The 25,074-nt window shown below is 39.6% G+C and overlaps 1 protein-coding gene across 3 annotated transcripts in view; it reads left to right on the forward strand.

Annotated features, from left to right (window-relative positions):
• ITSN1 (intersectin 1) overlaps positions 1 to 25,074 on the forward strand; it is a 232,299-nt gene that overhangs the window by 127,395 nt on the left and 79,830 nt on the right. For all 3 annotated transcript variants that reach the window (XM_067739398.1, XM_067739396.1, XM_067739397.1), the window contains exons 17-19: positions 14,662 to 14,789; positions 17,744 to 17,970; positions 19,806 to 19,927. In XM_067739398.1, the coding sequence (XP_067595499.1) occupies positions 14,662 to 14,789; positions 17,744 to 17,970; positions 19,806 to 19,927 (477 nt within the window). The remainder of the gene's footprint in view (positions 1 to 14,661; positions 14,790 to 17,743; positions 17,971 to 19,805; positions 19,928 to 25,074) is intronic.

The raw sequence follows: 25,074 nt of genomic DNA on the forward strand, positions 1-25,074 counted from the left end.
ACACTTAGGTTGCTTCCATTTCCTGGCTATTGTAAATAGAGCTGCAGTGAACATTGTGGTACATGACTCTTTTTGAATTATGGTTTTCTCAGGGTATATGCCCAGTAGTGGGATTGCTGGATCATATGGTAGTTCTATCTGTAGTATTTTAAGGAACCTTCATACTGTTCTCCATAGTGGCTGTATCCATTTACATTCCCACCAACAGTGCAAGAGTGTTCCCTTTTCTGCACACCCTCTCCAGCATTTATTGTTTGTACATTTTTTGATGATCCATTCTGACTGGTGTGAGATGATATCTCATTGTAGTTTTGATTTGCATGTCTCTAATGATTAATGATGTTGAGCATTCTTTCATGTGTTTGTTGGCAATCTGTATATCTTCTGTGCAGAAATGTCTGTTTAGGTCTTCTGCCCATTTTTGGATTGGGTTGTTTGTTTTTTTGTTATTGAGCTGCATGAGCTGCTTGTAAATTTTGGAGGTTAATCCTTTGTCAGTTGCTTCATTTGCAAATATTTTCTCCCATTCTGAGGGTTGTCTTTTGGTCTTGTTTATGGTTTCCTTTGCTGTGCAAAAGCTTTTAAATTTCATTAGGTCCCATTTGTTTATTTTTGGTTTTATTTCCATTTCTCTAGGAGGTGGGTCAAAAAGGATCTTGCTGTGATTTATGTCATAGAGTGTTCTGCGTATGTTTTCCTGTAAGAGTTTGATACTGGCTGGCCTTACATTTAGGTCTTTAATCCATTTTGAGTTTATTTTTGTGTATGGTGTCAGGGAGTATTCCAATTTCATGCTTTTACATGTAGCTGTCCTGTTTTCCCAGCACCACTTATTGAAGAGGCTGTTTTTTCTCTACTGTATATTTTTGCCTCCTTTATCAAAGATAAGGTGACCATATGTGCGTGGGTTTATCTCTGGGCTTTCTGTCCTGTTCCATTGATCTATATTTCTTATTTTGTGCCAGTACCATACTGTCTTGATTACTGTAGCTTTGTAGTATAATCTGAAGTCAGGGAGCCTGATGACTCCAGCTCCATTTTTTGTTCTCAAGACTGCTTTGGCTATTCGGGGTCTTTTGTGTTTCCACACAAATAGTGAAAATTTTTGTTCTAGTTCTGTGAAAAATGCCAGTGGTAGTTTGATAGGGATTGCACTGAATCTGTAGATTGCTTCGGGTAGTAGAGTCATTTTCACAATGTTGATTCTTCTAATCCAAGAACATGGTATATCTGTCCATCTATTTGTATCATCTTTAATTTCTTTCATCAGTGTCTTATAATTTTTCTGCATACAGGTCTTTTGTCTCCTTAGGTAGGTTTATTCCTAGGTACTTTATTCTTTTTGTTGCAGTGGTAAATGGGACTGTTTTCTTAATTTCACTTTCAGATTTTTCATCATTAGTGTGTAGGAATGCCAGAGATTTCTGTGCATTAATTTTGTATTCTGCTACTTTACCAAATTCATTGATTAGCTCTAGTAGTTTTCTGGTAGCATCTTTAGGATTCTCTGTGTATAGTATCATGTCATCTGCAAACAGTGACAGCTTTACTCCTTCTTTTCCTATTTGGATTCCTTTTCTTTCTTTTTCTTCTCTGATTGCTGTGGCTAAAACTTGCAAAACTATGTTGAATAATAGTCGTGAGACTGGGCAACCTTTTCTTCTTCCTGATCATAGTGGAAATGGTTTCAGTTTTTCACCGTTGAGAATGATGTTGCCTGTGGGTTTGTCATATATGGCCTTTATTATGTTGAGGAAAGTTCCCTCTATACCTACTTTCTGCAGGGTTTTTATCATAAATGGGTGTTGAATTTTGTCGAAAGCTTTCTCTGCATCTATTGTGATGATCCTATGGTTTCTCTCCTTCAATTTGTTAATGTGGTGTATCACGTTGATTGATTTGCATATATTGAAGAATCCTTGCATGCCTGGAATAAACTCCATTTGATCATGGTATATGATCCTTTAACGTGCTGTTGGATTCTGTTTGCTAGTATTTTGTTGAGGATTTTTGCATCTATGTTCATCAGTGTTATTGGCCCGTAGTTTTCTTTTTTTGTGACATCTTTGTCTGGTTTTGGTATCAGGGTGATGGTGGCCTCGTAGAATGAGTTTGGGAGTATTCCTCCCTCTGCTATATTTTGGAAGAGTTTGAGAAGGATAGGTGTTAGCTCTTCTCTAAATGTTTGATAGAATTCGCTTGTGAAGCCATCTGATCCTGAGCTTTTGTTTCTTGGAAGATTTTTAATCACAGTTTCAATTTCAGACCTTGTTATTGCTCTGTTCATATTTTCTATTTCTTCCTGATTCAGTCTTGGCAGGTTGTGCATTTCTAAGAATTTGTCCATTTCTTCCAGGTCGTCCATTTTATTGGCATAGAGTTGCTTGCAGTAATCTTTCATGATCCTTTGTATTTCTGCAGTGTCAGGTGTTACTTCTCCGTTTTCATTTCTAATTTTGTTGATTTGAGTCTTCTACCTTTTTTTCTTCATGAGTCTGGCTAATGGTTTATCAATTTTGTTTATTTTCTCAAACAACCAGCTTTTAGTTTTATTGATCTTTGCTATCATTTTCTTCATATCTTTTTCACTTATTTCTGATCTGATCTTTATGGTTTCTTTCCTTCTGCTAACTTAGGGGTTTTTCTGTTCTTCCTCTCTAATTTCTTTAGGTGCAAGGTTAGGTTATTTATTTGAGATGTTTCCTGTTTCTTAATGTAGGATTGTATTGCTATAAACTTCCCTCTTAGAACTGCTTTTGCTGCATCCCATAGGTTTTGGGTCATTTTGTCTCCATTGTCATTTGTTTCTAGGTATTTTTGATTTCCTCTTTGATTTCTTCAGTGATCTCTTTGTTATTAAGTAGTGTATTGTTTAGCCTCCATGTGTTTGTATTTTTTACAGATCTTTTCCTGTAATTGATATCTAGTCTCATAGTGTTGTGGTCAAAAAACATACTTGATACGATTTCAATTTTCTTAAATTTACCAGGGCTTGATTTGTGACCCAAGATGTGGTCTATCCTGGAGAATGTTCCATGAGCCCTTGAGAAATACGTGTATTCTGTTGTTTTGGGATGGAATGTCCTATAAATATCAATTAAGTCCATCTGGTTTAATGTATCATTTAAAGCTTGTGTTTCCTTATTTATTTTCATTTTGGATGATCTGTCCATTGGTGAAAGTGGGGTGTTAAAGTCCCCTACTATGATTGTGTTACTGCCGATTTTCCCTTTTATGGTTGTTAGTATTTGGCTTACGTATTGAGGTGCTCCTATGTTGGGTGCATACATATTTACAATTGTTATATCTTCTTCTTGGATTGATCCCTTGATCATTATGTAGTGTCCTTCTTTGTCTCTTGTTATAGTCTTTATTTTAAAGTCTATTTTGTCTGATATGGGAATTGCTACTCCAGCTTTCTTTTGGTTTCCATTTGCATGGAATATCTTTTTCCATCCCCTCACTTTCAGACTGTATGTGTTCCTAGGTCTGAAGTGGGTTTCTTGTACAGAGCATATATACGGATCTTGTTTTTGTTTCCATTCAGCCAATCTGTGTCTTTTGGTGGGAGCATTTAATCCATTTACATTTAAGGTAATTATCGATATGAACGTTCCTATTACCATTTTCTTAACTGTTTTGGGTTTGTTATTGTAGGTCTTTTCCTTCTCTTGTGTTTCTTGCCTCGAGAAGTTTCTTTAGCATTTGTTGTAAAGCTGGTTTGTTGGTGCTGAACTCTCTCAGCTTTTGCTTGTCTGTAAGGGTTTTAATTTCTCCATCAAATCTGAGTGAGATCCTTGCAGGGTAGAGTAATCTTGGTTGTAGGTTTTTCTCCTTGATCACTTTAAATATGTCCTGCCGCTCCCTCTGGCTTGCAGAGTTTCTGCTGAAAGATCAGCTGTTAACCTTATGGGGATTCCCTTGTTATGTTATTTGTTGGTTTTCCTTTGCTGCTTTTAATGCGTTTTCTTTGTATTTAATTTTTGATAGTTTGATTAATATGTGTCTTGGCGTGTTTCTCCTTGGATTTATTCTGTATGGGACTCTCTGTGCTTTCTGGACTTGATTAACTATTTCCTTTCCCATATTAGGGAAGTTTACAGTTACAAGCTCTTTAAATTTTTTCTCAGTCCCTTTCTTTTTCTCTTCTTCTTCTGGGACCCCTATAATTCGAATATTGGTGCCTTTAATGTTGTCCCAGAGGTCTCTGATAGTGTCCTCAGTTCTTTTCATTCATTTTTCTTTATTCTGCTCTGCAGTAGTTATTTCCACTATTTTATCTTCCAAGTCACTTACCGTTCTTCTGCCTCAGTTATTCTGCTATTGATCCCTTCTAGAGTTTTGTTTTTTTGTTTGTTTGTTTGTTTTTTTGTGGTACGCGGGCCTCTCACTCTTGTGGCCTCTCCCATTGCAGAGCACAGGCTCCGGACGTGCAGGCTCAGCGGCCATGGCTTACGGGCCCAGCCGCCCCGCGGCATGTGGGATCTTTCCGGACCGGGGCACAAACCCGTGTCCCCTGCATCCGCAGGCGGACTCTCAACCACCGTGCCACCAGGGAAGCCCCCTTCCAGAGTATTTTTGATTTCATTTATTGTGTTGTTCATCATTGCTTGTTTCCTCTTTAGTTCTTCTAGGTCCTTGGTAAATGTTTCTTGCATTTTCTCTATTCTATTTCCAAGATTTTGGATCATCTTTACTCTCATTATTCTGAATTCTTTTTCAGGTAGACTGCCTATTTCCTCTTCATTTGTTAGGTCTGGTGGGTTTTTATCTTGCTCCTTCATCTGCTGTGTGTTTTTCTGTCTTCTCATTTTGCTAATCTTACTGTGTTTGGAGTCTCCTTTTCGCAGGCTTCAGGTTTGTAGTTCCCGTTGTCTTTGGTGTCTGTCCCCAGTGGCTAAGGTTGGTTCAGTGAGTTGTGTAGGCTTCCTGGTGGAGGGGACTAGTGCCTGTGTTCTGGTGGATGAGGCTGGATCTTGTCTTTCTGGTGGGCAGGTCCATGTCTGGTGGTGTGTTTTGGAGTGTCTGTGGCCCTATTATGATTTTAAGCAGCCTCTCTGCTAATGGATGGGGCTGTGTTCCTGTCTTGCTAGTTGTTTGGCATAGAGTGTCCAGCACTGTAGCTTCCTGGTCATTGAGTGAAGCTGGGTGTTGGTGTTGAGATGGAGATCTCTGGGAGATTTTTGCCGTTTGATATTACGTGGAGCTGGGAGGTCTCTTGTGGACCAGTGTACTGAAGTTGGCTCTCCCACATCAGAGGCACCACACTGACTCCTGGTTGGAGCACCAAGAGCCTTTCATCCACACGGCTCAGAATAAAAGGGAGAAAGAAAGAGAGATAGAGAGAGAGAGAGAGAGAGAGAGGAAGGAAGGAAAGAAGGAAGGAAGGAAGGAAGGAAGTGAGGGGATAAAATAAAATAATGTAAGATAAAATAAAGTTATTAAAATGAAAAATAATTATTAAGAAAAAAAATTTTAAGTAAAAAAAAAGAAAAGAAAAAAACGTACGGACAGAACCCTAGGACAAATGGTGAAAGCAAAGCTATACAGACAAAATCTCACACAGAAGCATACACATACACACTCACAAAAAGAGGAAAAGTGGAAAAAATTATATATCTTGCTCCCAAAGTCCACCTCCTCAATTTGGGATGATTCGTTGTCTCTTCAGGTATTCTACAGATGCAGGTACATCAAGTTAATTGTGGAGATTTAATCCACTGCTCCTGAGGCTGCTGGGAGAGATTCCCCTTTCTCTTCTTTGTTCGCACAGCTCCTGGGGTTCAGCTTTGGATTTGGCCCCGCCTCTGTGTTTAGGTCGCCAGAGGGCGTCTGTTCTTCGCTCAGACAGGACGGGGTTAAAGTAGCCGCTGATTCGGGAGCTCTGGCTCACTCAGGCCGCGGCGGGAGGGAGGATACGGATGCGGGCCTAGCCTGCAGCAGCAGAGGCCGGCGTGACGTTGCACCAGCTTGAGGCGCACTTTCGTTCTCCTGGGGAAGTTGTCCCTGGATCACAGGACCCTGGCAGTGGCGGATTGCACAGGCTCCCGGGAGGAGACGTGTGGATAGTGACCTGTGCTTGCACACAGGCTTCTTGGTGGCGGCAGCAGCGGCCTTAACGTCCCAGGCCCGTCTCTGGTGTCCGTGCTGATAGTTGCGGCTCGCGCGTCTCTGGAGCTCCTTTAAGCAGCGCTCTTAAATCCCCTCTCCTCGCACACCAGGAAACAAAGAGGGATGAAAAAGTCCCTTGCCTCTTTGGCAGGTCCAGACTTTTTTCTGGACTCCCTCCCGGCTAGCCGTGGCCCACTAGCCCCCTTCAGGCTGTGTTCATGCTTCCAACCCCAGTCCTCTCCCTCTGATCCGACCTCCGAAGCCCAAGCCTCAGCTCCCAGCCCCCACCCATCCCGGTGGGTGAGCAGACAAGCCTCTTGGGCTGGTGAGTGCTGGTAGGCCCCAATCCTCTGTGCGGGAATCTCTCCGCTTTGCCCTCCGCACCCCTTTGCTGCGCTCTCCTCCGTGGCTCCGAAGCTTCCCCCCTCTGCCACCCGCAGTCTCCACCCGCAAAGGGGCTTCTAGTGTGTGGAAACCTTTCCTCCTTCACGGCTCCCTCCCACTGGTGCCAGTCCCGTCCCTATTCTTTTGTCTCCGTTTTTTCTTTTTTCTTTTGCCTTACCCAGGTACATGGGGAGTTTATTGCCTTTTGGGAGGTCTGAGGTCTTCTGCCACCGTTCAGTAGGTGTTCTATAGGAGCAGTTCCACATGTAGATGTATTTCTGATGTATCTGTGGGGAGGAAGGTGATCTCCACGTCTTACTCTTCCGCCATCTTCTCACATCTCCCAGTAACGTATTGTTAAGCCTCCATGTGTTTGTGTTTTTTACATTTTTTTCCCTGTAATTCATTTCTAATCTCATAGCGTTGTGGTCAGAAAAGATGCTTGATATGATTTCAATTTTCTTAAATTTACTGAGGCTTGATTTGTGACCCAAGATGTTATCTATCCTGGAGAAAGTTCTGTGTGCACTTGAGAAGAAAGTGTAATCTGCTGTTTTTGGATGGAATGTCCTATAAATATCAATGAAATCTATCTGGTCTATTGTGTCATTTAAAGCTTGTGTTTCCTTATTAATTTTCTGTTTGGATGATCTGTCTACTGGTGAAAGTGGGGTTTTGAAGTCCCCCACTATTATTGTGTTACTTTCAATTTCCTCTTTTATAGCTGTTAGCAGTTGCCTTATGTATTGCGGTGCCCCTAGGTTGGGTGCATATATATTTATAATTGTTATATCTTCTTCTTGGATTGATCCCTTGATCATTATGTAGTGTCCTTCCTTGTCTCTTATAACATTCTTTATTTTAAAGTCTGTTTTATCTGATATGAGTATTGCTACTCCTGCTTTCTTTTGATTTCCATTTGCATGGAATATCTTTTTACATCCCTTCCCTCTCAGTCGTATGTGTCCCTAGGTCTGAAGTGGGTCTCTTATAGACAGCATATATGTGGGTTTTATTTTTGTATCCATTCAGCGAGCCTGTGTCTTTTGGTTGGAGCATTAAACCATTAACATTTAAGGTAATTATCGATATGTATGTTCCTAGTACCATTTTCTTAATTGTTTTGGGTTTGTTTTTGTAGGTCCTTTTCTTCTCTTGTGTTTCCCACTAGAGAAGTTCCTTTAGCGTTTGTTGTAGAGCTGGTTTGGTGGGCTGAATTCTCTTAGCTTTTGCTTATCTGTGAAGCTTTTGATTTCTCCTTTGAATCTGAATGAGATCCTTGCCAGGTAGAGTAATCTTTGTTGTAGGTTCTTCCCTTTCATCACTTTAAATATATTGTGCCACTCCCTTCTGGCTTGTAGAGTTTGTGCTGAGAAATCAGCTATTAACCTTATGGGAGTTCCCTTGTATGTTTTTTGCAGTTTTTCCCTTGTTGCATTTAATAATTTTTCTTTATCTTTAAGTTTTGTCAATTTGATTACTATGTGTCTCAGCGTGTTTCTCCTTTGGTTTATCCTGCCTGGGACTGTCTGCGCTTCCTGGGCTTGAGTGGCTATTTCCTTTTCCAAGGTAGGGAAGTTTTCAACTATAATTTCTTCATATATTTTCTGGGGTCCTTTCTCTCTCTCTTCTCCTTCTGGGACCACTGTAATGTGAATGTTGGTGCATTTAATGTTGTCACAGAGGTCTCCTAGGCTGTCTTCATTTCTTTTCATTCTTTTTTCTTTATTCTGTTCCGCGGCAGTGTATTCCACCATTCTGTCTTCCAGGTCACTTATCCGTTCTTCTGCCTCAGTTATCTGCTATTGATTCCTTCTAGTGTATTTTTCATTTCAGTTTTTGTATTGTTCATCTCTGTTTGTTTGTTCTTTAATTCTTCTAGGTCTTTGTTAAAGATTTCTTGCATCTTCTCAGTCGTCGCCTCCATTCTTTTTCTGAGGTCATGGATCATTTTCACTGTCATTATTCTGAATTCTTTTTCTGGAAGATTGCCTATCTCCACTTCATTTAGTTGTTTTTCTGTGGTTTTATCTTGTTCCTTCAACTGGTACATAGTCCTCTGCCTTTTCATTTTGTCTGTCTTTCTGTGAATGTGGCTTTCATTCCACAGGCTTCAGGACTGTAGTTCTTCTTGCTTCTGCTTTCTGCCCTCTAGTGGATGAGGCTATATAAGAGGCTTGTGCAAGGGACTGGTGGTGGGTAGAGCTGGGTGTTGTTCTGGTAGGCAGGGCTCAGTAAAACTTTAATCTGCTTTTCTGCTGATGGGTGGGGCTGAGTTCCCTTCCTGTTGGTTGTTTGGCCTGAGGCGACGCATCGCTGGAGCCTACAGGCTCTTTGGTGGGGCTAATGTCGGACTCCAGGAGGGCTCATGCCAAGGAGTACTTCCCAGAACTTCTGCTGCCAGTGTCCTTGTCCCCGGGGTGAGCCACAGCCACCCCCAGCCTCTGCAGGAGACCCTCTAACACTAGCAGGTAGGTCTGGTTCAGTCTCCTATGGGGTCACTGCTCCTTCCTCCTTGGTCCTGATGTGCACACTACTTTGTGTGTGCCCTCCAAGAGTGGAGTCTCTTTTTCCCCCAGTCCTGTTGAAGTCCTGCAATCAAATCCCGCTAGCCTTCAAAGTCTGATTCTCTAGGAATTCCTCCTCCCATTGCCAGACCCTCAGGTTGGGAAGCCTGACGTGGGGCTCAGAACCTTCACTCCAGTGGGTGGACTTTTGTGGTATAAGTGTTCTCCAGTTTGTGAGTCACCCACTCAGCAGTCATTGGATTTGATTTTATTGTGATTGCTCCCCTCCTACCGTCTCATTGCAGCTTCTCCGTTGTCTTTGGATGTGAGGTATCTTTTTTGGTGAGTTTCAGTGTCTTCCTGTTGATGATTGTTCAGCAGTTAGTTGCGATTCCCGTGCTCTGGCAAGAGAGAGTGCGCGCACGTCCTTCTACTCCGTCATCTTGAACCCCAGTGGGTACTTCTTTATACTTTATGTAACATCACTTCACATAATACATTTATTTTTGAGTGTTTCTAAGACCAAATGAAGGAGAAACACTCACAGTTTTTTAATTAAGTGATTCTGTGCCACTTGCATAGCAATAGAACAACTGTCTTTAGTAAACTTGAAAGTGAGCCATATTTCTCAGGGCAAAAAATGGGATCTTCTTGAGTATTCAATTTGTGAAGCATATTGCTTTTGAAATACTTTGGCTGTATGCCACAGATGTTTTATGGTGCAAATATCTTAATTCTTTAGGGGAAATAAGTGACTTTTCCCCCTTGGTTGAAGGAAGAAATTTAAAAACAAGCTGATTTTCATTAATCTTAACTAATATAAGACAGAGTCTTTATTTGCCAATAATTTTCTTATTGTGGTTTATAATCTGTGTTTCATCCAACACCCCTTTGAGAGTCAAATAAAAGCTATGTGCCTTCTCAGCAAGAAAAATGCCAGTATACTCCAGTTTGCATGTAATTTCATAGTGTTCACAGAGCCAAAGTTTTTTCATAGATCCTGGATAAGAAACTCTGCTTTATCTTAGAATTCTGTAGATATTATTGGTGGACAAAATCTTATTTTAATTTATATATACTATGCATTTTATAGGAGTTTTATTTTTCCTATATATTTATTTGTAGCTAAAACTTATTGAATGCATGCTTATTTCTTATTTATTAAGAAAGTCACCATACTTTATTAGGAGTTAATATTAAGCTATTGTTCAGTATATCTAGTGTAAAACATATACCCTTGAGTAGAACTCAGAAGAAAGGTCAACAAAGTTGTACACTCAATACCATATTGCTAGATAAATATACAGCCAATAAATAAATATGTGATTGTAGAGTTACTTACTTTAGAAAAAAGTAAGTTAATTTGAGGAAGAGCTACAAGTGAGATACTTAGTTTTGAATGGCAGTAATTTCTTATTTGTTCTGCTTATCTTAGTTATAATAGAGAAATAACCGTGACAAGATTTAACAGAATTTGCAGGGTCACTTACATCAGGCTGATCACCAGGAGAGTTGATACGATTTGTGTGGGGAAGTTTTTCTTAGCTACTTCTCCCAATAGTTCTCTTATTTCCTAAGTAAATAAAAAAATTAATAAAACACCAGATTTATTTGTCACCTGGAAAATGTTTTCCCTGAAAGAATTAAAAGGCGACTTGTAAATAACTATACTTATACTTGAATTTCTTAAACGGTATTGAAAAGGAATGAAGGAACAGGGCAGCCCTCAGCTCCCATGTGAAAGGACCCGTTGCTCCTTGTCATGCACAGAAAAGCAAGTTGTTAGCTAGTTTTTAGTTTATATTCCTTCATTCTATAGATTGCCATCTCAGAAGTTCAGCTTTAAAAAAAAAAAAAGTAATCAACTGAGGAATCATACATTTCCTGCTTATTTTAGTTCATGCCATCTTAAACTCCCAAGTCCAAGGAAAGAGAGGAAAACCCAGAATGCCTTACTATTCATAGCATCTTGATTTTCTTACACTTGATTGTGTATCTCAGCAGTATTTGACTTGGATGAAGGAAATGACAGAAAAACTTTGCAGTCTTCAAATCTGGATCAGAAGATGTCAGAGCCTTCTGTTACCTCATTTGACATCTGTTATTTTATGGCTCCTGCAAGCTCCATTTCCTTGGAGGTACTTGAAACTGCAGCTTATTTAGACAGTTTCGAAGACAGGTTCAGCTTATCCTCCAATTCTCTTATACTAAAAAATAAGTGTGCTTTAAATTTTTAAAAATATCTTCCTTCATGTATTTGAAACATTTAAAAATTGTTTTCAAACTCTCATTAGCGTGATTTTTTTCCTATAGATGCTTTAAGTTTATTTCTTATTGCTTTTCATTTTATAGTCCCTCATAATATGTTGCTAGCTTTATTTCCATCTGTCTTGACTTTGTATCTGGTAATTATTGATCTATAAATTAATATCCAATTACTAGAGCCCAATATAGAAAGGAAATATGCAGTATAATTCTTTGTTAAAATGAAAAATCTTCATTTGTGCCCCGGTCTACCTGATGCATTGGTACATCATGGCCAGCGTCCATTCTAACTGGCCAGCTCTTGTGCAGTAAGTATGTGTTGTTAAGTGTCTTGAATATCACTGTGCCTAAAATACATTTTTCCTGGATGAAGTAAGAATTTTTCTGTTTTAATATACAATCAGATTCCTCCTCTGTCATTTCTTTTTTTAAAAAAAATATTTATTTATGGCTGCGCTGGGTCTTCGTTGCTGCACACGGGCTTTCTCTAGTTGTGGCGAGCGGGGGCTACTCTTTGTTGTGGTGTGCAGGCTTCTCATTGCAGTGGCTTCTCTTGTTGCGGAGCACAGGCTCTAGGTGTGCGGGCTCAGTAGTTGTGGCGCACAGGCTTAGTTGCTCCACGGCATATGGGATCTTCCTGGACCAGGACTTGAACCCGTGTCTCCTGCATTGACAGGTGGATTCTTAACCACTGCGCCACCAGGCAAGTCCCCTCCTCTGTCATTTCTTACTCTTTTGTGTTTAATTTCAGCTTAGAATTATTTTGCTTACTGGTTATACCTTTTTAGTTTATGTAATAAGAATAAAATCCTAAATAAAAGAGACACAGATAAATAGAGAATAAATTTTTATGGTGATGAACAATGTCTAACAATTTAACAGATCTTAAAACTAAAAACTAAAGATTGTCTACTCTGATTTAGCTTGTGGTGCATATCAGGGACCTGAGATTAAAATCCTGGTATCTTTGTTCCCAGTTCAGTACCTTTCAATTATAGTCTGTTGCCATAAATTATTTTTCTGAACCTATTTGAGAATTTTGTGCAGTTGAAGATGAAATTTGAAAATAGGAAAAAAAGTAAATTTTCATCACTTCTTACCCTTCTTTTTAAAGGGTCTCAGCCATTGGGTCAGTGACAGAGTGGGCCATCCCTGTCTATGCAGAGGCAGACTTTTGACTTCCTCTCTTAGGACATATAGAGTTTCGATTAATAGCATTCCATTGCAGTTTTCCTTTTCACGTAGATATTAACTTGAACCAAGAGTGCGAATAACTCTAACAGAAATTGACCCTTATTTTCCATTTGTCTCTGAAATATCAAATCCCAGATATTAACCAGATTTTTTATTCATGTTTTTAGAGATTACTATTTATGCTTGATTCCAAATTACTATGAAAAGCAATACTGCTGAACTTTTAGCACATTAAAGTTTTACATCCCATGGTATAGCAGTGAGAAAGATGATGAAAAATGGAATTCTTTTTTTGTGATGTTGATTTTTGTCTCTTAGAACTGTAAACAGACCAAGGCGTCATCATTATGTTCCAGTTTCCATTCTTGGCCTTCCATGGCCCCTCTATAGCTAAACTCCTGTCTCAAGTACGCGTCATAATTTGGAAGTCACATGCCCATGGCTGCAGCCACAGGGAATAGTCCTTCAGTTTGTGCCTTACAAAATTGTGTCTTCCTGCTGCATCCTGTCTGGTTATTCCCAGGCTCATCTGCTGGGTTCTCTACGGAAGCCCCTTCCTTCTTTCCTTCCTTCCCCCTCTTCAAGTACCTCCTTCTCTCCAGTCCTTCCTCCTTGCCCAGTACCTGCTCCCCCTAACCTCCTGATCTCCAGTTAAACTTTTTCTCATATCGCATTGATCCCTTTTAGGACCTCTCAATGTCACTTATGGTATACAGAATGCTTGTTACATACATTCTAACTTTATCTTAAGAACGGTCTAGCTAGTAGGAAAAGGTTAGCCTCACTTTAGGGCATTTCTCTAGGAATAAATGCATTTTAACACTGATCTTCTTCAGACAATCTCTCTACCTTTGATGTCTGATCTGTGAATGAAATCTAAAGGTAGAAATAAGGCAGGAAGAAACCTACCCATCTGGACTTACCAGTGAGCAAATCAAGAGAAGACAGGGCAGGCCTTAGTTCTTTTTTTTTTTTTTTTTTTTTTTTTGTGGTACGCAGGCCTCTCACTGTTGTGGCCTCTCCCGTTGTGGAGCGCAGGCTCCGGACACGCAGGCCCAGCGGTCATGGCTCACGGGCCCAGCCGCTCCACGGCATATGGGATCTTCCCGGAACGGGGCACGAACCCGTGTCCCCTGCGTCGGCAGACGGACTCTCAACCACTGCGCCATCAGGGAAGCCCAGGCCTTAGTTCTTAAATCTCACCATATAGACCCCTTGGCTGCTCCCCTAGTTAGCCAGACCAAGAAGTCAACTGGAACTTTAGTCTTGGTTCTACTGGACACTTTGACTTGTCTGATTTATTGTTAACACAAGTAAGAAGAGATTTGGTGACTGAATCTGTTAGTGACCATTTGATTCCTATGGAATCAGAGGGTTTTCCCCCACCAACAGGCATTTCTTTGTTCTTCATATTTTTGGATGTTTAAACTTCTGACTTGAGTACTTTAAATATCATAAAATACACTTTATTTTCAGTAGCATGCTAAGGAAATTACTGTTATTCCTGTGTTAGTATCAAATGAGGAAATCGGATCCAAAGTGATAATCAAATTATAGCTTTTTACTTTCCATCTGACTGCTGGCTTAGTTTGGGGCAGCTGTCAGCTTCACACATGGTTTTAATAAGAAAAGATGCTTCGGAAGAGGTATGATTTGAAGAAAAATATACCCTGGGGGGAGACTCAAAGCTGTGAAGGAGAAGGATGTCGTTTTGTTTCAAAGCAGCATATCATAAGAAGGAGGTGAGGTTGTAATGGTTTAGTGGAGCAAGTGTATGAAGAAGTGTGTACATCTTCAAAGTCAGTGGAGGTTGGTGTTGATTATTATCAAAAGAATCTTAAGATTCCATTCATGATCATCACCGTGTCTCAAAATTGGTTGAGTTCCATTATTGTTGCTGAGCCCTGAGCAGTATAGTTTTTCTAATGCTCGTCCCTAGCAAGCTCCTTCTAAAGCACCTCATGGACCATGGTGCAGTGTGTTATGGCTCACTAAAATATGATCTCAGACAGCTTCTGGAGATCAGTCATGTCAAAATGTAGAGTAATTTTAGTTTTCCAAGTTAACGTTTTTCAAACCTGAAGCATTATCTCCTACATGTCTGGGCTTCCCCACTATGAAATGTTGCATGCTGATAAACAGTGGAAATGTCTATCAGCGCATGTCATTACATGAACTGTTGTTTCTTGATCATTTATAGGAACTAAGAGAAATACATAATAAGCAGCAGCTACAGAAACAGAAATCCATAGAGGCTGAACGACTGAAACAGAAAGAACAAGAGCGAAAGATCATAGAATTAGAAAAACAAAAAGGAGAAGCCCAAAGGTGAGTCTTTTCAGTGGATTGTGGACCCTTCTGGAAGGAACTTTGAGTATTTACTATTCTTTGCCGGGCTTCTCCAACTTCTTACTGCACCAGAAAGAGCCTTCAGTCTTTAATGTGTGTGTGGGCACATGTATATATAAATCTTTGCATGTATAAGTACCCCCCAAAGTTTTTGGTTGGTGCCCAGAGCTCTCTCAGGCTACGACTGTGTAGATAAATGTAATTATACAAGAAATTGGGACACTTGGTATGCTTGTTTGCATGCCAATGACCAAAATACGTTTCCAGTTCACAGCCTTTTAATAACAGTGGCCATCAGAGTCCTGGGTTTCAAATCAAAGTCCCTGAGCTCAGTGGCCACACAGGGTTTCTCCAGTGAGACAGAAAGTATACCACGCCATCTTCTTTCTTCTTTTTTTTCAACTGCAAATGAAACTCGAGTACAAAAGGAGAAAATTTGCTGTTGCTGCTGCTGCTTAGGACACAGACACATTTTTGTTTGAATATTTATGTCTGTAGTCTTTTATTTGTAACCTTTCGTAGTAAATTGTAGAAATTTATTGTTTCCCTTTTGGTGTGTCTGATTTTGTTATCAGATATTTGCTTTTTAAACTACAAATTGATTTTAGACTCCCAAGAAACAAAAGTGACCAAATATCCCAATGATATAGTGTAAATTATAAAAATTGGTTATTGAAATTAGACTAAAAAGATGAAGAAACTCATACTTTAGGCAAGTCACTGTCTTTTACTGGCCTGAGTTCAGTTTAACTGCCAGGGTGCACATTTTTTTTTTTTTTTTTAACATTTATTTATTTATTTATTTTAATTTCATTTTTGGCTGCATCAGGTCTTAGTTGTGGCACGTGGGATCTTCGTTGCGGTGCACGGGCTTTTCTCTAGTTGTGGCATGCGGGGTCCAGAGCGCATGGGCTCTTTAGTTTGCAGCATATGGGCTCTCTAGTTGAGGCAAGCGGGCTCAGTAGTTGTGGCACATGGGCTTAGTTGCCCCACGGCATGTGGTATCTTAGTTCCCCAACCAGGGATCAAACCCGAATCCCCTGCATTGGAAGATGGATTCTTTACCACTGGACCACCAGGGAAGTCCCCAGGGTGCACTTCTGCAGCACTTTTTATTATGGGTACATATTGTATTTTGCATTTGGTGTTTTGGTCTTTTTTATCATGCCAGTGGGTAGGTAGGGTTTCAAACCAATTTAGAGGACTATTTTATGGTTCTCTCGGTGGAAGGAGGTAGGTCTAGGATTATGTCCCAGGGATTAATTCCTTGGATATGTTGATTAACTCCATCATTTTCTTATCTTCGAAGTTTATTATTCACAATATACTGCACCAAAGTTTCACTTTCCTACAGAGTAGAAATACACATACAGTGTCATGATATAAAAGTTTAAATTTTCTGCTTACAATTGTATGATAAATAGCACCCAAAATTTAACTTCAGAAATTACGTGGTTATATGCTTTTATAAATGGTGGCCTTTATTGGTGGAATATGTTAAGCAAATTTTATTTGTTGTTATGAATAACAATTAACATTCCTACCCCTCCAAAAAATGTCTGTTATGCTTTCTTAAAAGATGTTTTGAAAATTGTAAGTGAAATGCTTGATTTAAATTGAAAAGAATTCTACTGCAGTAAAGCTTCACGTTTATACAGAGTAGAAATAAATATAATATTTTTTTAATGGAGAATAAAAGTTTTATTTGTTTATATCATGTTCCCTTAGCAGTTTCCTAGTTCCAGGAGATGACCTTTGTGCGTTAGCCATGTCACAGGCTAGCGATTCATGCTGTAGACTTTAGAACCAGGCTGCCTGAAGTGGTCCCCAAGCTGGTGTGGCTGTGTGACCTTGGACAAGTCATTCACTCCCTCTGCCTCATTTTCATCTGTAAAATTTGGATGATAATGATAGGACCTACCTACCTAGTGTGAGGGTTAAAGTAGTTAACAAACGTGGAGGACTAGTTATTATTAACATGGTATCATTTATTATTGTACATTAGTTTCTTTCTTTATTTTGTTGTACCATGTCATAGTTGCAGTGCATGGGCTCCTTAGTTGCGGCAGGCGGGCTCCTTAGCTGTGGCAAGCAAACTCTTAGTTGCGGCATGCCTGTGGGATCTAGTTCCCTGACCAGGGGTCAAACCCAGGCCCCCTGCATTGGGAGCTCAGAGTCTTACCCACTGTGCCACCAGGGAAGTCCCACATTAGTTTCATTTAATGTGTGATCATTTAAAGTGTTTTCTGATTTTCTAAAATATTATGGAATGAGGGAAAAATCATCCCTGATCTTTTCCTATGGATTTCAGGTTGAGGCCATCATATTTTTCAAAGCCTATATTTAATTGCACTTTGTGTCAGCTAGTTTAAAAAACAAAGCAGTCGAATTCAGTAAGATACATAGAAACTGTTGCTTAGTAAGGGTTGGTTACTACCTGAAGGGTTCAAAATAACCTGTTGGTTCCCGCTTCAGTTCTGGGGAGCTACTTGTGTGCGTGTACATACAGTGTGTCCCCTCAGTGATCTAATTGTTCATGGACTTCTTTAAGCAATATTTCATTTGCAGTGCTGGGTATACTTTCTCTTCATGGAAGTTATGTTCCTATGTTGTATGGCTTTTATTTTTCTTTGCAATTATATGCCAGTTTTAAAACCGAGAAGTATTTTTGTGATTTTTTTCTAATCACTTTATAAGCTAGCTACATTAGGAATTTTCTTTCTGTGTTTTTCTACATCATGTGATTTCATCTCACTCAGAAAGGGAGCCCTGAGAGCCTCTGTTTCATTGATTCCGATCCCTCCATCTGAAGAACAATATCCCTTGGTGTTTAGCATCCCATTGACTAGATGGAGCTCTTTGTGCAAAGAGGCCACACAGCAGTGTTAACTTGGGAGTTGCTTCCCTGCTGTAATCAGGCATTTTGTTGACAGACGAGCTCAGGAAAGGGACCAGCAGTGGCTGGAGCACGTGCAACAAGAAGATGAGCATCAGCGGCCAAGAAAACCCCACGAGGAGGAAAAACTCAAAAGGGAAGAGAGTGTCAAAAAGAAGGAGAGTGAGGAAAAGGGCAAACAGGAAATGCAAGACAAGCTGAGTCGGCTTTTCCATCAACAAGAGCCAGCTAAGCCAGCTGTCCAAGCACCCTGGTCCACCGCAGGTATGAGAGGCCAAAATTATTCTAGCAAATAAGTCCTTTTCTACACCTGAAACTAACACAACATCGTAAATCAACTATACCCCAATATAAAATAAAAATTAAAAAAAAAAAATCCTGTTCTCCCAGATCCTCTTGGGAAATATTCATGTCTTATCAGGCTCTATCTTGGCTGTGTTCATAGCGATGAGAACGTCAGCGTCTTTTTTTGGATGGTGCAGCTGTTCATCTTCTAGCATCATCAGATGTCTGTTCAGTTCTCCCCACACCGTGCCAACCTTTGGCATCCAGAAGTCTTCTGCAGACGACAGTGGCATGAAGTTTCATTGCCAAGCCCCATTCATACACCTGTATTCCAAATGGAGGTCGTAACCCTTCCTGCTTCTCTGTTTTGTTATGTTCTCTGGGAACTTCAGGGCTGTCTGAAAAGCAGGAAGTGGCACTTCTTCCCCTTGCCTATAGTGACATGACATTCACTGTCCTCAGTCTGCACTGCGTACAACTGTGTTCTTACCTTTTGAAACTTTTTTTTTTTTTTGCCCTTTGAACATAAGTTACATCTTTATAAATAACGATAAATGAAAGACTTTGAAATAGCTAGAAAACATTATCCCTTTTATCAGATGCAAACTAGAATGTATTTTTTAAATTCTTGTGTGGCTGTACGATATTGTAAAGCTTAGGAGATAATACTCAGCTGAGGAAAGTGATGGCCTTTTCCTTTGTTTGGCAAATGACAAATGTTTGTTTCCTGTTTGCACAGCGGGCAGGGATGGGAGTGAGGGTTCAGAGTTGGCCGACACCCTCCCTGCCTCAAGATGCATGCAGTCCAGGGAGAAAGACTGGCAAGCCATCAGATCCACACAGGAGCCTGTGCCATACGAGGACAAAATATATGTTTTAATATTTTTTTTGATCTGAAAATTATTTCACCATGACTTGATCTTAAGTTCCTTATGCGTCCTCTTGGTATAAAATGAGGATATTTTTTCTCCTTTGGTCAGTGGGAAATTATGCACATCATTCAGTTCAAGATGACACAAAGATAGTACTTTCACGGCTTTTCAGAGAAAATAGGTGTGTATCAAAATACTTGCAGCTCTTGGGTAAAAACAGTTCAGAGGGCTGTGAGTAGTTATTAATCAGGATCCAAAATATCCTCTGCTCACTTGCATTTTTAAAAATTTTACTTCATTGTAAAGCTACATTATTTTCATCTAGGGTCTGTCCTTGGTTCATTTTTTTCTCTAGGACGTGTAATTCACCAGGAATTACAATTGAATGATCAATAAGAACGGTTCTTGGTGAAATCAGCACTTATGTTTTACATGACCACATTGAGGGCCTAAAACATCAACCTTTCCATGTCTCTTAATATGGAAAGTTAAAGTTGTGCTTCTTTGCCCCCTCCGCTATGAGTTGGCTGTTTCAAATTTGCATCACATTCGAACTGCTGCATCGTGCTAGACACCCTGCATGGGGGAAAGAGGTCTGGATGCTTTATAGGTGCGCACTGTTGACGCCTAAGCCAGGGAGCAGAGAACAGGGACTTCAGGCAGCCTCACTGCACCCAGCACTGGGATGACCTTGGTTTAGCGTCCACTAATGACCTCTCTGATGGGTCCTAGTTGCTGACATCAGATTTGGCTCTCCTTTGGTTTCAGAACCAAACACATCCTCACTATGTGTTCCAGAAATTCCTTGAGGAGATGTAAATTGTTCAGATGTTAAGATAGGCAGCAGAGGAGATAGATGTCTGTAATTTGGCTTGTGTCATGCATTTGTGTTCCGTGTAACGTTTTATTTTTGTTCCCTTCTCCTTCTTTCCTCGTAAACAGAAAAAGGTCCACTTAGCATTTCTGCACAGGAGAATGTAAAGGTGGTGTATTACCGAGCACTCTATCCCTTTGAGTCCAGAAGTCACGATGAAATCACGATCCAGCCAGGAGATATAGTCATGGTAAGAAAGACTCCAGCGAAAGCATGCTTTCTGTTCATGGTTAACATCTGTCCTCTTTTTGTACTTTATTTGACAATTGTAAAATGGTTAGTGAGTGTGAAATCCAGTAATCCAGCATTTGAGTTTTCGAAGTATAGCCTCACTCTTCTTCCTTTTCTATTAGAATGAAAGTTGGCACTTAAAAACGTATCCCAGCGTCACTTTAAAATAGGATTGTTAAAGAAAATGGGTTCTTAACATAGCCTTGCATAATTTTAAATGTGTAAAGCTCTGGTAATTTTAGAGTTTAGATTACTACTTAGATATTAAAAGTAGTCTTTCAGAAATAGTTTTTTTTTTCTTTTGCGGTACGCGGGCCTCTCACCGCTGTGGCCCCTCCCGCTGCAGAGCACAGGCCCCGGACGCGCAGGCTCAGCGGCCATGGCTCACGGGCCCAGCCGCTCTGCGGCATGTGGGATCTTCCCGGACCGGGGCACGAACCCGTGTCCCCTGCACTGGCAGGCGGACTCCCAACCACTGTGCCACCAGGGAAGCCCCAGAAATAGTTTTAAATGCAAAATGCTTGATCATCATTTTCATAGTTGCCACTGATAATTTTTGTATCTTTGGGTCAAAGCATCTTTTTTTCCCTTTGTGTAAACTTTGAATTGTGTGAAGAGTAATGAATTAAATACAGTTAACCTGCTTTCCTACTCTATAAATGAACAGATGAAAGAGTTTAGAACTTTGCTTGTTACAGCTTGTTTAATTATAATAATAATAATCTTATGATTGTAACTAAAACTAGAGTAACCAGTTTAAGAAAGAATAAAGCAATGTGGTTGACCTAAATTATTTCCTAAAAGAAAATAGTAGTTCCTCAATCCAGTTATTGACGTAAGCCTTAGAAGTGGTTAAGCTTTGCATTACTGTTGGCTTTTTTTTTTCTTTTTATTATGGAAATGTTCATAATATTTTTTAAGAACTATGAAAGTTAAGAATTGAGACAAACACACTTCCCATAGTAGGACCCATGTCTTTGAAGTATAAAAGGGTGTCATGCAGTCACTGTAATTACTCATGCATTCATCTTCCATTTATGCATCGTATCTGTATTTAGAGTATGTGATCTTTCATGGGCCAAAATATATAGAAAGAACAGTGTGTTTGGTCCTCAAAGAACTCAATCCCTTCTCCCCTTATTTTCTGATAGCTTTTTCTCTAGTTCTTATGGGCTGGAAATAAGGGAATCGTGCCCAATGCTCCAGAATTTTTCAAAGTCAACATCTCCCTAACAATAACGAAACCCTCTTCCAGTAATCTCTCTGCCTTCATCCAGCACAGAGTTTTGATTGCTTGGGCACCAGCCTCACTCATTCTTTATAGAAAGAACTGCTGGTTTCTCTCAAGTGTGGACGCACCACACTGCACGTGAATGGTGACCCGGGCCGAGTGTTTCGCAGCTTCTTCCCCATCTTCTTTTTCCTAATGGCCTGAGGCTGCTTTATTCCTCCTGCCTAGTCTTTGAAATATCTTGTGCCTTTTAAAGCAGATTAATTGGAAATTATCTAAATACCATGCAATAGCAGGAATCTAAACATTATGAAGGTACAATGCCATAGCAGAGAAGACCTCATTACAAAGTTGATTTTTATACTCTTTAAAAAAAAAAAAAAAAAGCCTAACATATTTGAAACTGGATTTTGTTGCAACACAAGGTGCAGAAAAGTAATGTTCTCTTCCTGAAATAAGGAAGTGTTACCAAATATTACGATAAGGAAATGTTACAGATGATCTGTATTTTAATGAGTATATATTGCTATTTTTTTTGAAACATAGTCTTGTTACAATGGTACTGAGTCCTTTTCCTCAAACTGACTAGTTAACTACCAGCCCACTAGAAGAATAGAGTGTAGATATACCATGAGAATGAAACATTTCATTAAACATGTATTTTGCCTTGCTTTCAAACCTTTGCTTTCCTGGTGGAGGTTAAAGGGGAATGGGTGAGTGCCTTGTGACTGTCAGGAAGTCTGCATCTTATTAAATGTTTTGTTCTCTTAAATCAGTTTAATTCTGTGTAAGTACACATATCTTTGGGTGTTGTCGTGGCAGTAAAAAGATGTTTTGAGTTTGTGTAGTAGGTTGTGCTTAAAATAGAAAATGAAGAAAAAGGTGTAAAAGTTTGTGTTACCAGGTTTCTGTTTGCTAGATTCCATGAAAGGACTAACTTGAAGTTTCCGTATTGGCAAATTATTAGGTCAAGTCTCTGTCTCAGATCATGGACAAAAATAAGTTCCAAGTAGTGTTAAACTTAAAAGTTAAAATTCTTTTTTAAAAGGCTTTTTTTTTTCCTTTCTTTTTAAGGAGAATATTGGAATAGTTTTCTAAGAAATGCCTTTCTGAGTTAGAACTAGAAACCATCAATGACAAATATGGACAGATTTGACAATATTAAAAAATTAAATCCAGTAGATTGCAAAATACATAGGAGACAAAGGGTCACTATCCATATTACATAAAGACTCTGAAAAGTTAATATGAAAGAAACCCACAGCTTTAAAAAGTTGGCTGAGGATATAAAGAGACATATACAGATGAAGAAAAGTAAATGATTTTAAAAAAATACAAAAAGGGGCTTCCCTGGTGGCACAGTGGTTGAGAGTCCGCCTGCCAATGCAGGGGACACGGGTTCGTGCCCCGGTCCGGGAGGATCCCACATGCCGCAGAGCGGCTGGACCCGTGAGCCATGGCCGCTGAGCCTGCGCGTCTGGAGCCTGTGCTCCGCAACAGGAGAGGCCACAACAGTGAGAGGCCTGTGTAACGCAAAAAAAAAAAAAAAAAAATACAAAAAGATGCTTCTTTCTTTGGTGATCAGGAAAATGTAAATATTAAAAATGAGATAGCATATTTCATCTCTCCAGAGAGCAAGTTTAAGAGTTTGATAATATTAAGCTTTGTCAAGAGTGTAGGAATAGGAAAGTGGATACAGTATACATCGTCAGCATGGTTGTATGAATTGGCTAAGCCATTTGGAGGGCAATTTGGCAGTACCTATTCAAATTTAAAATTCTCATTCCCCTTGACCTAGGAATTCTGTTACTCTCCCTCCTCTAGGCTGTTTTTAGCAAGTGCACAAATAATGTGTCCATGGATGTTCACTGCAGCATTGTTGGTAAAAGCAAACAAGGAACAGCCCAGTATCCATCAGTAAGGGAATAGTTTAAATAAATTGTGATACAGCTAAACAATAAATATAATGAAGATGTTTTTAAAAATTACACAGATCTACATATACAAATAAACTCTAGTAAAAAAGCAGAAACAATATGTATAGCATAATTGCATTTGGTTAAATAAAAAGCTCTGTGTGTGTGTATGAATGTTTTTACGTATATAGTTTACAGTCTCGCGGTATAGGCATCAAACTGTTCACAGTGGTTACCACTGGGCAGTTAGAGAGGTGTCTTTCACGTTTAATTCTATGTAATTCTATATTCATGTTTACAAATGTATTAACATTTGTAATTTTTAATGAAACACTAAAGATAAATCCAACTTTGACAACTATTAACAGAGAATGTGTCCCCAGGCCCGGAATGGTGTTTATTTTATCTCAGACATCCCACATATGTTAACGAAGGGGCTGTGCTGTGAGGTATACTGTATTCTCTTGCGGAGGGGACAGCGTTGGTGTCTTCATTTTGTACCACAAGATGCAGCAAGACACCTCAAATGGCATTCTACTGTATTATGTTTGTGAGGCTAATGATCGGTACCCAACAAGTGGAAATGGACATGTAATCATAGCAATTTTTTTATTTCATGAAGTTTGCAGTTGAGAAACACGATCATGAAAAATATGCAATAGAACATTCCTAGCAATCTGTCTTGGTTGAATAATCAGGAGTTCACTTACTTTTGTGGGCACAGTAATCATCGGCTTCTCAGATTTCTCAAACTTCTCTGAAAAGTAGCTAACTATACCTGTTAGATTTTAGAAGTCTAGCAATGTTTTCTGTTTTAATGTAGGCAGTCTTGGAGGGGGCTTTAAAAAATATTTTGTTGTTAAAAAAACTTGATTATCAGCGCAATTTTCTCCAAAAATATTTTTTCATGATTAACAAAAATTAAAGTGGTATTTTATATATCATCCTGTTCTAAATGTTGTTGATAATACAAAAAAATATAAGATAATTCTCCCACTCATATGTTTAAAATCTCTTTAGAAAAATAGGGAGAAACACATGAAAAGGCCATTGTGTGATGAAGTTCCCAATGAATGCTCACTAACTGCTAGGAATGTAAAAGAGGAAAGAAATCAGAGTGAACTAAGGTGCTCAGGGAAGACTTCTGAATGGAAGCATCTTAATTGAGTTTGACCTGGACAACTAAGGGCTTAGATACTTTGAAAATCTATGGCCTGTCTTCTGATCTGGAGGTCCCAATACCTGGAGGGTGAATAAGTCCAATTTGATATCCACAATGTATTGGAATAGCATAAGAGATTAGGGACTCCCCTGGCAGTCCAGAGGTTAAGACCACACTTCCAATGCAGGGGGCGCAGATTCGATCCCTGGTCAGGGAACTAAGATCCCACATGCCACGCAGCCAGAAAAAAAAAAGAAATTGGAACACCTCTGCTCACTGCCATTTTGTTGAAGTTTATCTTAAGAATACAGGCTGATGATCTACTCAGCTGGTTTTAAATGGTGCAGGGCTGAGTGCATCAATCCTGCTCAGGGACCTTAAAAAAAAACACAAAAAAACCCCACAACCAATCCAGGGCTCACCCCCAGAGACTGTGGGAACTTTTCATCCATATTTAGGATTCAAAATCTTGTCCAGGTGGTTCTATCAGGGAGTCAGTTTAGGGAACCACTGATCTAACCTAATCTCTTTTCTGTCTGGACTAATCCCAAGTCATTCTGAGAAATATCCTCTTCTTAGAGATATCCAAAAAAGGAGACTTCTTTAGGGGCTGTCAGTCATCAACCCATTAGTTCATTCAGAAAGTTGTTTATCTTCTAATTTAGTGTTTCTTTTGTAACAATTTAAACTCATTCTTTTTTCCTTTCCTTTTCTTGATGGAGAATTGTTTTGGGGTTTTTTGTTTTGTTTTGTTTTGTTTCGATGTAGTCAGTACCTTTTATTTCCTGCCTTTCTTA

The sequence above is a fragment of the Pseudorca crassidens genome, chromosome 5 (genome assembly GCF_039906515.1).
Source record: "Pseudorca crassidens isolate mPseCra1 chromosome 5, mPseCra1.hap1, whole genome shotgun sequence".
Taxonomy (NCBI): Eukaryota; Metazoa; Chordata; class Mammalia; order Artiodactyla; family Delphinidae; genus Pseudorca; species Pseudorca crassidens.